General features: G+C 49.4%; 1 protein-coding gene across 8 annotated transcripts in view; it reads left to right on the top strand.

Annotated features, from left to right (window-relative positions):
- The first annotated feature begins 232 nt into the window (after positions 1-232).
- Positions 233-11,937, top strand: part of PACS2 (phosphofurin acidic cluster sorting protein 2) — an 83,784-nt gene continuing 72,079 nt past the window's right edge. For 5 of the 8 annotated variants that reach the window (XM_072866557.1, XM_072866556.1, XM_072866554.1 and 2 more), the window contains exon 1: positions 234-455. In XM_072866557.1, coding sequence (XP_072722658.1) covers positions 328-455 — 128 coding nt within the window. In that variant the 5' untranslated portion in view covers positions 234-327. Of the gene's footprint in view, positions 456-11,937 lie in introns of all 8 variants that reach the window. The other 3 variants (XM_072866561.1, XM_072866558.1, XM_072866559.1) reach the window with 1 other exon arrangement.

Here is an 11,937-nt window from a genome sequence, read left to right as displayed (position 1 = left end):
CCGCTGCTAAGGGGCCGCATGTGAGGAAACGCAGCAGAACGGGGCGCAGCTACATCCCCTTCCTGGCCACGCCCCCTCAGCACAGACACGCCCCCTGGGCTGGAGCACCTCCCATACACAAGCCACACCCCTCAGCTTTACCCACGCCCCGCTGCTCCCCCATCCCATCCCATGGCTCCGCCCCACGGAGACCCCCGCAGTGATTTAGCCCCGTCCCACCGAGCCCCGCCCCCTCACACGTGACGCCCCCCCCGCCGGGGCGGGGCGGCGGCGCAGGCGGCGGCGGCGGCGGCGGCGGCCCGGTGGGCGCGCGCCAGGCCGGCAGCCATGGCGGCGGCGGCGGAGCGGAGCCGCCTCAGCTTCCCGGGCGGTGCTGGGGCCCTGGGGCGGCCCGTGCCTATGAACCTCTTCGCTACCTGGGAGATCGACGGCTCCAGCCCTAGCTGCGTCCCCAGGTAACGGTGGGCGGCCCCTTCCCCTCAAGCGAGCAGCCCCCGGGGACTCGCGGCTGGGCGCGGACCCCCGCGGGTCGGAGGCCCGCGCCCAGCCGCGAGCCCCCGGGGGCTGCTTCCTGAACCCCCCTTTCCCCTCAGCTTTGCGGTCTTCCCCTCAATTTTAGGGTCCCTTTCCTCCATTTTGGGGTGTCCTCCCCACCGTTACCATAGCGATGGGCAGGATTCCCCTACCCCTTCAGTAGGTTTTCGGGATGGGCGGGGGGGGGGCAAGGACCCCCTGACCCTAAAAAGGGGGGGTGGCTGTTGCCCTCTGCACCAGGTCTGTGAGAGGGTCACCCTATGCCCCACCCTATGTGTTTGAGTGACCGCCCCAAAAAAACCCCTGGCTTGGAGTGTGTGTTGGTGGCAGGGTTTGGGGTGTCCAGCTCCTTCTCCCACCGGGTTGTGCTCCCGGTGCCCCACCATCCCGTGCGGGCTGTCCTGTTAACGGGGCCTTCGCCTGGTAAATGCCCCACGCCCGTGCCTCGGGGTGGGCATCAGTTTCTTTTCTGCGGATTTTTCACCTGCTCCCAGTCTCGAATCTTTCCCTTCCTCTGGTGTGTGTGTATAAACACGCGGATGCATCCCTGCCTGTGCTTTTTTTAGCCCACATGGGAGGGATCCCTTTTAGTAGTTTTTATAAAATTTGCGCTTTTCAAGTCTGGCTTTAACAGAACGCCTTTGAGGATTTAAACATGCCGAAGATGACTCTTTGAAGCACTCCTCTTTCTCTTTTTATTTTTTTAATGGGGCGCAGCAAGGGAGCAAAAAGGGAACAGAGTCATCGGACTGACCTCGCAGGAATGTAGAGCTTTGCAAGCTTTATAAACCCCCCAAATCCCTCTGTCTTCTGCACCATCCAGATAGCAGGTTGGACTTGATGGCAGAGCCCCTGCCTTGCAGGGCTAGCAGCTTGCTCGTGTGACTAGTAACTGTATTAGCTTAAACATGGCCCACAGTTGTAGTGCTTTGACATCGTGGGCAGGAAGATAGCATGGGGTAGAAGAAAACCCGAGTCCTGCAATTGCAGATGATCTTGGTTTATAACAGCTTGTCTGTGCTGACAGTGCCTTGGAGTATCTGTTGGGCAGCAAGTTTCTCTGCTTGTGTCTTGTTTAGCCTTTCTTCTCTGCAGCGGGAGGTCTTGGAAGGGGAATAGCACCAAGGGGAACGTGCCCCTCTTCAAGGAGTCCGTCTGCTGTGGAAGGAGTTGCTTGTATGGGAGGAGCTGCAGGAACAGTTGGTGCACTTCTGATTTTTGCACTGGATTCCAGTGCAGTTTGCATCAACCCTGGTGATGTACAGACACGGAGGCCCTCTTGTAACGCTGTTTTGAAAACTGTTGTCTCCATTGCACCCTTGACTACAGGAAGGCAGTTGGGTTTCCATCTCATCCAACCTCATAACAGTGCCTGTTAAACTGAAATAAAAAAACAAATGTCTGTTGCTGTCAAGGACTTTTAGTTCTGCATTATAATTTATGCTGATACTTGCAGATCTGAAAATGAGCTTACAACATAGCTTGCTTGTTTGCAAATCTGTAGATGACCAGAAAATGCAGTGTAAGGACACTGGCCCTGCCTTGATGTGGTAGGGCATAGGGGTGCATCTGCACAGGACTTGGCATTTGGGGTGGGTCCTGGGTGTTTGAATTGCATTGGGCAGCAGATTGCAGGCAGCTGATGGAGGTGCCTGGAGGAACCTGGGTGATGCAAAGGACATGTGGGTATCTGGGCAGGTGGGGCAGAACTGGGGCTCGAGGGAGAAATTTTGGAGTCACTGAAGCAAGCTGTGAAGCAGGGGCTGGCGGAAGTGCTCAGGTTGCATGCCCTGGGGCCTGAGGCAGTGATGGGAGGATGGGGGCAATTGGGACCTTCTAGGAGCATAGCTTTTGTATGAGGGAGTTTGTGTGTAGCGGTGGGTCCCTCTGATTTCAGCCCTGTTGTTGCCATCACCTTTGCTTGCTGTGCCTGGGTGCCCTTTTCTCCTAGAGCTCAGGGGGATAAGTGGACATCCAGCTGCTGCATCTGCCACTGCTGACCAAATGAGCAGGTCTTTCCACAGCCCCATTGGACGTGGACTGCCCCACATAGGCTGGGCAAGCATGTGAGGGCCGTGTACGAGGTGCAAAGTATGGCAGGTCTGCAGTTGCAGCTGTGGGTGCCAAGTGTTTTTTGTTAATCTGAAATGAAGTCAGGAGCAGCTGAGGTTGCAGCTCCTGCAGCAACATTGAGTCTGATTGCACGGTAAGGTGTGTGCTATGCTGCTTGTGCTGGGCAAACAGTGAATTCTGTAGCAGCAGCTGGGGTGCAGAGCCTGGATGCTCAGTTCTGCTGTTTCTAATCATTTAACATTGTGTCCTGTGATGCTGCATCGGATCCATGCTTTGCGTTTCATGACAGGCTTTGCAGCAAACCTCTCTGTCAGAGAAGGCAGGAGTTTGAAAACCTTTGAATTATACTATTGCCTCTATATTTTAAGTTCATACTGTAATGATTTTTCCTGTGGCACAATAGCATTTAAGATTCGTGTTAAAGTGAGAGAGACTGGGATTAAAATTGTTCTGCAGGGGAAACAATATTCAAAATGAGCTTGTTGTTCAAGCAGACATCTGTGGGGACATGAAAGGAGGATGTGGAGGAGAGTGGGCCTTGGTGTGTGGTCAAGTACTGTGAAACTGCCTTGGTCTCTTCTGAGATTTCCACCAGTTACAAGTTCCCCTCTGGGTTTCTGTTGACAGGACAGGCCTTCCTAGTTGTGAAGAGGCTTGAACTTGGCAGAAAGTTAGAGGATTCATGGAAGAGGGGCATGTGTTTGGGGAGGGAGTGTTGCTTCCTTCCCTTTTCTTTTTGGTACAATAAATCTTACCCCATTTCTAAACCACTTCTACAGTAAGCTGGAGCAGGAGGGCTTGGGTGGAATCAGCGCCTGGAGCTGGCTGTGCCTGCATTGCCCTAAATTGTGTGGGTGGGTGTTGAGGTGGAGGGCCTCATGCGGATGTGGTGTATGCTTCCCAGATGATGGTTGAGAACTAGACTGTGGGAGGAAGATTTCTAAAGCACTGCTCTTCAATGCACTCTTCTTTGGTGGGTGATTTACTGAAAGTCCATTCAGCTTGGGGGGGGTGTCAGTAAAATCTGGAAGGCTGCCTTGGTGCCTCCGTAGAGTTTCCTTGTGTGAAAAGGCTGTGTCTAAACTTAAGGAAGAGTAATAGTGAAGAACCATAGCGTTGTTCTGCAATTGTGTGTTTTGTGTGAAACGCAAGGTTAGGTGGTGTTTTGTACTTGTGCTGGTCTCCCTTTCTCTTCTGCCATTTGCAGAAATGATTTTCTGACTTTTCTTCAGCACATACAGCTCCTGGGGGCTTTGACCGACCATAGTGCTTCTGAAATTCAAGTACTTTATTTTAGTCATGCCAGAAATGTGACTCAAACTGTCTCACTATCTGGGCGTAACTGCTACATACCAGAAGGGAGAGATGCCTACCTTTTTCTGCCGTTTCTTTCTTCTGTGCATCAAAATATTTTCCTTTGTGGATGGTTGCGTTACATAAAGTTCTCCCTACCACCTATAAAAACTGAGAGTGGTCTTGCTGCATGACTGTGAGAGAATCAAAACTTTTCCCTCTGTTTCCTCACACTGAAAAGGAAGAATTATTTGGGGAGAGGGGGTATGGTTTTTTTCTTTTTCTTTTTTTCTTTCCAATCTCTTGATTAAGCTGTGGGTGTGAATGGCAGGATGCAGTACTATCCTGTCTTGAAGGAGCCTCATGAGGAGACAGCAGCATGGGGAGGCTGTCTAGAGGAAGAGTGGTCTTGGGGAGAAAGCTTTGTTGGAAGGGGGTCTGCTGGAGCAAAGCTTTATTGGAAAGGGGTCTGCTGGAGCAAGAGAAGGTGAGGGTTGGCACTCCCATTCAGAATGGGTTTTGTTTTAGGCTACTGCCTTAATTGTCAAATAGTTGAAAAAGTTCCTGGTAAGCTTTGAACTGTGAAGTTGAGTGTATTGAGAACAAACTGCACATGGAGCAGATGTGACCTGGTGTCCATTGGAGATACGAAGGAAGCTGTGGAGCAGACCTGGGAAAAGATGATGCTGGAGATCTGAGGCTGTTTACTGGGCGCTGCCTGAGCATTTCACATGCCAGCTTGCCTCTGTAGCTTGTCTGCTGGGTGAGGAAACATGAAGGGAATCCATGCACATCCCCTGGACTTGAACAGGAGGTTGCTGGTGCAGGGATGTTACTGCTCAGCGTGCTGTGGGATGGCCTTGCAGCATGCAGACTTTCACACCAGCCCTCGTGCGGATATCCCCAGGGGCAATGGAAACTGATTGGGGTGAGGCTGTGGATTCACAGCAGCTGAGTGGATCCTAGCAGTTTGCTCATGCTGCAGGCTATGTGCTCCTCTCCCTGTGCCAGCTCCCATCGTCTGATCTGTCTCTCTGTTGGTTTCCTATAGGTTAGTGAGTTGCAGTGGTTTGCAGAGGAGTCTGCGAGCACGTAAAGGTAATAGCACAGACGTTTGACCAGGAGAGACACAGTGAGGACTGCTGGGGCATGGAGCCACTCCAGCAAGCTGCATGTTTGCACCCCTACATAATGTTAATTCCCTCTCCCAGCCAAGTGCTGAGGGGGTTGTGACCTGCGTGAAGTCCACAGCTGGCTGTTCTTGTGAGGGTTTGCTGCAAATGCACTTGGAAGGACGAGGCTTTGCCTCTTGGTACGAAGGATGCGTGCCTATGTTGGGAATGGGAACTTCGCTTGGCCAGTGAGAGCATGTTCTGGCCTGGCTCGAGCAATGGCAACTATGTCCTGTATTGGCAGAGAAAGGTGGACAGCTTGCTAGAGTAATAATTATGATCAGGTGATGCTGCATCATTAAAAATGCTGATTAATTCAGGTAGGGAGACATGTTAATTTAAATGTGTCTTAACCTCCTGATCTATTGGTATGCTAACATTTAGGAGAGAACTCTTGTTTGTTAGGATAACTGCTGGCATGTTCATTTGGAGCTGACTAGATTTTTGGTACATTTGGAACTAGGAAAATGTCTAATTACTCAGATGACTAGGTACATTTCAGAAGTGCTTATTTGGAGGCTTTGTTTTGACTTTGTTTGAATAGCATGGAATGCCTCACATTTTACACCAAAGAAAATTGAATACAAATGAGTGCACAGGATAGGCTTTAAAAAAAAATCGCTAAGGCGAAGTTGAATATTTGAGATGCATGAGGAAAAGCATCCACAACTGAGCAATGGGATGAAATGCTTGGAGTAAAGCGCAATGGCCAAAACCATCCCCTTTATTCTTAGAGCCAGGAGATCCTATTTCTCCTAGTCTTCGTGGAAGAGATCAAGACCAAAATAACACTACTTCAGGCAAGATCAAGTGATCCCTTAGCGCTCCCCATGTAAATCCTATCACAGCAGTTACTAAGTTTGTAACTTTGTACGATACTACTGAATGTAATTTGGACTCTCATATTCAGTGGAAAAAATTTTCTTCTAGATGCTGAGTGGTGTTGGAGTCAAACTTCCAGTTAGACCTATTTTGAGTCGTCTTTTAGCTGATGTAAGGTGAAGCTTGTGCATGTCAAGAACAGTTCTGAAAAAGTCTTAAAATCTCAAAGCTGTAGCGAAAGGTCTCTGGATGGGGCTGTGCATGGTTTTCATCTGGATGCTTTGCACATGCCCAGTGCAGAAGGGCTTTGGGAGTGGAAGGAAAGGGCTGCTTTTTCGAAGGACCTCTTTCCTTGCCTTCCATCAAGTGAAGGTGCCCAAGGGACCTTCCCCTCATGTTCCCTGGATAATCTGGCCCGTGCTCCTGCAGCCCTGTGTGGCAAGAGGCGACCCTGCAGCTGCTTGTCCAGGAAATAAAAGCTCTGTCAAATTGGAGCCATTGATACTCCACCTTTCATCAGCTCTGAGCCTGTGGATGATTTCTGTGGCAAGCTTGTGGCTGTATCAAATTAGCTATGAAATGATTTGCATAATAGATTAATCAACCAGCAATAAAACATCCCTCTTTTCTGCCAAGAAAAGAAAAGCAACAACTCAGCTGTTACAAGAGGCCATTATGTTCTTTGCAACCCTTAATTTTTCTTTTTCCAAGAGCACTTCGTGTTTTGGCCTCGCGCAGGAAGCTGGCCTGCTCAATGGCTTTATTTGCGTCACATCTTGGCAGCTTTTTCTAATTCTTTTGGGCCAAATTTTGCCACCGTTATGGTGACCTTCTAGGGAGGGTATTTCCTATGGAATTGGTGGCTGGCTGCCAAAGGACTCTGTATTGCCAGGTCCTCCATTAGCATTCGCCTTTCCATTGACTTACTAAAGAGAGTGAAATTCCTCTGGGCCCCTTGTGCTCCTTCAGAACTGCCCCGTTTCCCTGGGAAGTTGGGGAGCAGGAGGACAAGGGGGAGCTGGGAGCCTCAGAGGGTGTGTAACTGAGTGGGCAGGAACTGGTCACTGTATTTTATTTTTCCTGTGTTTCTACCTCCCTGTAAGCCAGCTATATGATTTTCCTAACCTGTATGGGCCTCCTGTGGCTCCAGACATGACATCTGTGTGTCCTTGCTTGGTCAAAAATGCCATCTCCTAAACAGTGCTGGGGGTGTTTTAGTCCGAATGGATCCTAACGTGCGGATGATAAGAGGCTTAACTGCCTAATTGAATGTGATAGCGTGAAGCTCCTCTCATGGTGAGGTTTAATTGGATTATAGTACTGTACAGTGATGTGGAGGCTTGCAGGGCATGCAGCCAGCTTCACAAGGAGAGAGTGGATCCTTGCTAATCACTCATTTGTTTAAAACAATGAATTGCCTAGAGAGCTCTGATGGGCATGTGCAGCCAGTAGCCCTGGAGGAGGGATTCCTCAAAAACGAGGGTTGTTGATGACTACTGCACATGCAGACCCTGTCCTTGGGTCAGTGCAACTGTAGTAGAGGGTCTGCAGATCTGTCTGGTGAGCCCAAGTCTGGGGAAAGGAGGAGGAGATATGCTCCTAGTGTTTGGAAAAGTAGATGCGTGGGGTGTCTTGTTGCGTGCTGGAGTCTGGAACCCATTTCCTCCTCTAGAACCACTTCAGCCTTTCCTGCAGTGCTTTGTGTGGCTGTGTCACTTGTCACGAGCTGTGTCTTACTTCTGAGGTGGCCTGCTTGTTTCTTCTCATCTAGGAGCTGCAAGTCTGCAGGCCAGTCTGGTTTCAAGTGGGGTTTCTTGCAGGGCAGTAACTATTTTTGATCAGGAGCTCAAATGCCAGTGTTGGATCTCCCCTGCCCCAGTGGGAAAGCAATCTAATTTTTAAAATGTGCAGCAAAAATAAAGATCAGAGCAGCTCATATGCTGTGAAGTTTGCTTGGTGGAGGCTGTCATGCATATAAACTAGAGCTGGGGTCTGCAAGCCAGAAAGTGTGCTGTTGCTTGCCTGGCTTGGGGTGGTGCATGGTGGCTGCTGCACCTTTGCAGCACCTGTGTTTTGGGTGCAGCTCCTGGAGGCTGTGTGCTTCGTGGAAGTTGCTGTCTGCCTGAACTGCAGAGTGGCTGTTCTTGGGAGTTTTTGCACTGAAAGCAAGAGTGTTTGGTTTACTGATATTTCAAAAGAGTTTGAAATCTGCATAGTTGCTCAGATCTTATTTCAGAAGAGTTGTCAAGGAAAATAGCATTTGTTCTCCTGTAAGCAGGCAGATTAGCATAAAATATCAACTTTGATGTTGTGTGCAGTGTGCTCCCCATCCATAGACTCTCTGCTGGTTTGGAGAGTTAACTGTTTCTCGCTTAGACTTTTGAACATGCTGGGAAATGCCCCCAAGGATGGTGTGTGCCATTTGGGCAGGGAACAGCACTGGGAGGTTTTGATCAATTCACCCTGTTTCCTGCAGCAGCTTGTCTGAACTGTGTTGAAGTGAAATAGATAAACGTGATCACTTTGTGGTTGTGGGGTGGCGGTAGTGTAGCCACCTTCTCCCCTGTGCTCTAAGATGTGTAGGACACCCCTCAAGCTGTTCAGTCAAAAGATAAACCAACTCCCCTCCCCTGCTGGTTTACCTTTTTGGGCAGTCAGGTGCTCTGGAGCTTGTAGGAAGTAAGTGGAAGAGAGTAGGGAAGAGGGAACACTAATGTTTAACCAAAACCTGCAGAGCCTGCAGATCCTCCTGGGCCTTGGGGAGGTAGTTTCTTCTGTTCTAAAAAGAAAAAAAAGGAACAAACCTGGTGATCCAGGATGGATTTTTTTAAAGTGTATGTTGCTAGGGAGAGGTGGAGGTTTGAAGGTGTGAGTCTGTAAAGGAGGGAGGGATCAAGTGTGTGCCTGTGTGCAGGGAAACATGTTTTCACCGCTCAGCAAAGTATTTTGCTGTTAAAAATCTTCTGCAGAAAGACACTGTCTCCTTCCATCAGATCCCTTTGCTCTGTTAAGCTTGTCGGTTCAAAAGTCCTCCCCCGCTCTTTATTTTTCTACAAAGCCACGGTAGTGTGAGGGCTTGGAGGCGCTCCTCGCTGATTGTTAAATATCATGTGCAGGAGAGATTTCTAAAGGGATCTTCACCTCTGCAGGGAAACACGTGGAGAGCTGCAAATGGAGACACGGGAAAACCACGGAGCTCATAATGTGTTTCTGGTCTGTGTTTCAAGGGTTTCTAGTGCAGGGCTCATTAATGGCCAAAATGAGCTGCAGTTTGCACATACGCTTGTCTGATATGTGTTTCCCAACAGGCATTAGGCCAGGTCTAGATATAGAGCAGAGAATAACCCCATCAAGAGATTCTTAGGAAGCCTTATCTATATATAGTCTATATAAGTCTGTATCCCCTTTCTGCTGAGAGGACAATCTCTGCCTGGGAAATGTGGTTAATGGAGATATACCCCAGCTTCTGAGAACCAGGCAAAGGTCCACAAGTATCACGTCTGCTGCGTCCTGTGTGAGTGATCCCTAATGTGTCCTGGCTCCTGCTATGGTGTGTTGAGGTGGAGAATTCTCTGCTGAGGGCCGCAGCTGCACTACCCTGTGCTGTGACTGTGCTGTTGTGGCGAGCTGGTGACGTGCTCCTGCAGCCAGCTAGGCTTATCCTCTGTGGGAGCACGCAGCAGTCACTGGCCAGAGGGAACAGCTGCGAAAGGCTGGGGCATGTCGTTTGTGTGGAGCTGATGGTGCCTGCGCCTTCAGAGCATGTTGGTCTGTTGGGTGCTCTCATTAAAGTGGTGAGATTGTAGCTTGGCAATGACTTGTGAAACAGCTCTTGTAGGATTTTATGCCAGTGCAATTCCCTTTCTTGCTGCTTACCAGGGTGTACCATGAGAGGAACCTGCACAGACATACTGCTTCTGGAATGAGAAACAATTTGCAGTGCTTAGCCCACCTGCTTCATCCTAATGCAGAAAAAAAAAAAAAAGACTAGCAGGTGGCTTAGATCAGAAGTGGGAACACAGGGAGGTGGACAAGGCTGCCCTTTCACACAGCAGTGTGGTCTCCTGTTAATTTATGTGGGGGTGCAGTTTCACAATTAGGATGTCTGAGGCCATTCCTAGCCAGCCTTCCTTTCCATATAGTACGCGACTTTCCAGGTGGTTCACCTCTGGGTTTCATAGCTGTACTGGCCGCTGTTGAGGGCCAGCTGTGGAGGAGCACAGCCTTCTTTCTACTGCAGAGGGTTTGCTGCCCACCTAACATTTTTGTGGTGCATCCTGAAATCAAAGAAGTGAGAGTCTGGGGAGCTTTGTACCAGCTTGAAGTGTTGATCTGCAAATACCTCATGAGGTTCTGTTGGAACTGTTGGAGGCATGGCTTCGCTTTGGATGCATTTAGCTCCAGGATTGTGGGTCTAGGTCTTTCTTTTTAAAAGAGCAGCCCTGTTTTCTACACTGGAGAGGCTGGTTGCTTTCTCATGTCTTTTAGGGAGCTGGTCTGGCAGCATAACTCTTAACCCTGTTCAGGCTGGAACCTTGACAAGATGTGCTCTGCCTTTCCTAAGCCCATGAAAGTCATAGGGCTGTTGGAGGACATCTCCTTGCACACGTTTTTACAAATATAGCAGGATCGTTTGAGGTCACTCAGTCTTGAGTTTCTTCAGGGAGAACGCACTTCAGCTGGAAGCTGTGCCAGAGCTAGATTTTACAGCCTCTGGAGGGGCTGTTCTGAAAATGGGTGTCTGTAACATGGGGTCTAATCTCAAGACAACGCTGCAAACTTTCCAGCTCATCAGATACATGTGCCGAGTTTATTTCACCTTGTCACGTGTGACCTGATTTCACTGCTGCCTCATCCATGTGAAATCAGTGCTTTGTAATGGGGACAGGGACATCACCATTCTCGGCAGAGCAATTGTATCCATTTCCTGGCTGTGGGGAGCCATCATCGGGGTCCCTACATTTTTACCATTCCATCTGTGCAGTGGGTAGTTGTGAGTGTAAGACATCAAGCATTTACCAGTCCCCTGCCTGTTACAGCAAAGCTCCAATAGCTCTCTCACTGAAGAGCTCTTTTGCAGATGTGCATAGAGCTGTGCATACTGTCCTGACACTCTTCGGGTAAGATTATGGCTAGCTTTTACCAGCTCCTCTGAGGCCAACATGTCTGGTGGCTCTTTGTAACCTACCTGCTTAGGCTGCTGCTCGCCAGCACCTTCTGCCTTGTGCCAGTGCAAGCATTTGAGAGTTCACATGGTAAAGCGGACCAGGGCAGGATTTGAGGTGTAGAGGTGAGGAAGTGTTTCAGTTGGATCAGTTCTCTGCTGTGCTTTGCTGCATGATGGTTCAAATGGTTGTGCAGACAGAGTGTGGGGATGAGGATGGAGCAGGTAACCTGTTTAATCTAGTGCTGCTGCTGGAAAGACATCAAGTGGAAGCAGTAAGTGGTTCTGCATGCTTCCAATGTATGCACCACATTTCTAATTTAGCGGAGCTTCTCTTTAGGCTGGGGAAATGACTTTTAATGACTGTGGGAGAAGTCTAGCTCCTTGTTTAGAGGCTTGTGTTTAGCTGTGTGCTAGAAACCCTGGGTGGTCCAAAGTCTTGTCTGTGTTCTCCAGCTCGGGGCTGCTGTTGTCAGAGCTGCAGAGTGCGTCAAGGGGAAAAGATGGTTAGGGTGGAGGTGGTCTTTCCTTCTTTTGGGCTCTAAGGGGAGGTCTCTGGTGGGGAGAAGTTTTTGGGAGCTAGGCTTTTTGTAAGGAGATTGTCAGACAGGCACTTTCTAACTTGAATAATTGACAGTGTAACCAAAGCTACTGGAGATTGTTGGGGATGTAACCGAATCTTTCACACCGATTCTTATGCAAATTCAAACATGTGCTCCTGGTTTCTAATGGGACACCTACAAATACAAGTGGCTCCATTCAGAACTTGGCATCTGTGCACTGGATCTTTAATTGCTAATGACTTTATAGTAAGAGCGTGACTTGCAGAGCTGCATCTGTAACAGTTTCTCAGTGCTGCTCTTCCCTGTACACATGAAG

Source organism: Ciconia boyciana, chromosome 7 (assembly GCF_034638445.1).
Source record: "Ciconia boyciana chromosome 7, ASM3463844v1, whole genome shotgun sequence".
NCBI lineage: Eukaryota > Metazoa > Chordata > Aves > Ciconiiformes > Ciconiidae > Ciconia > Ciconia boyciana.
Note: the sequence above shows the minus strand (reverse complement) of the source record. Positions and strands in the feature narration are given on the sequence as shown.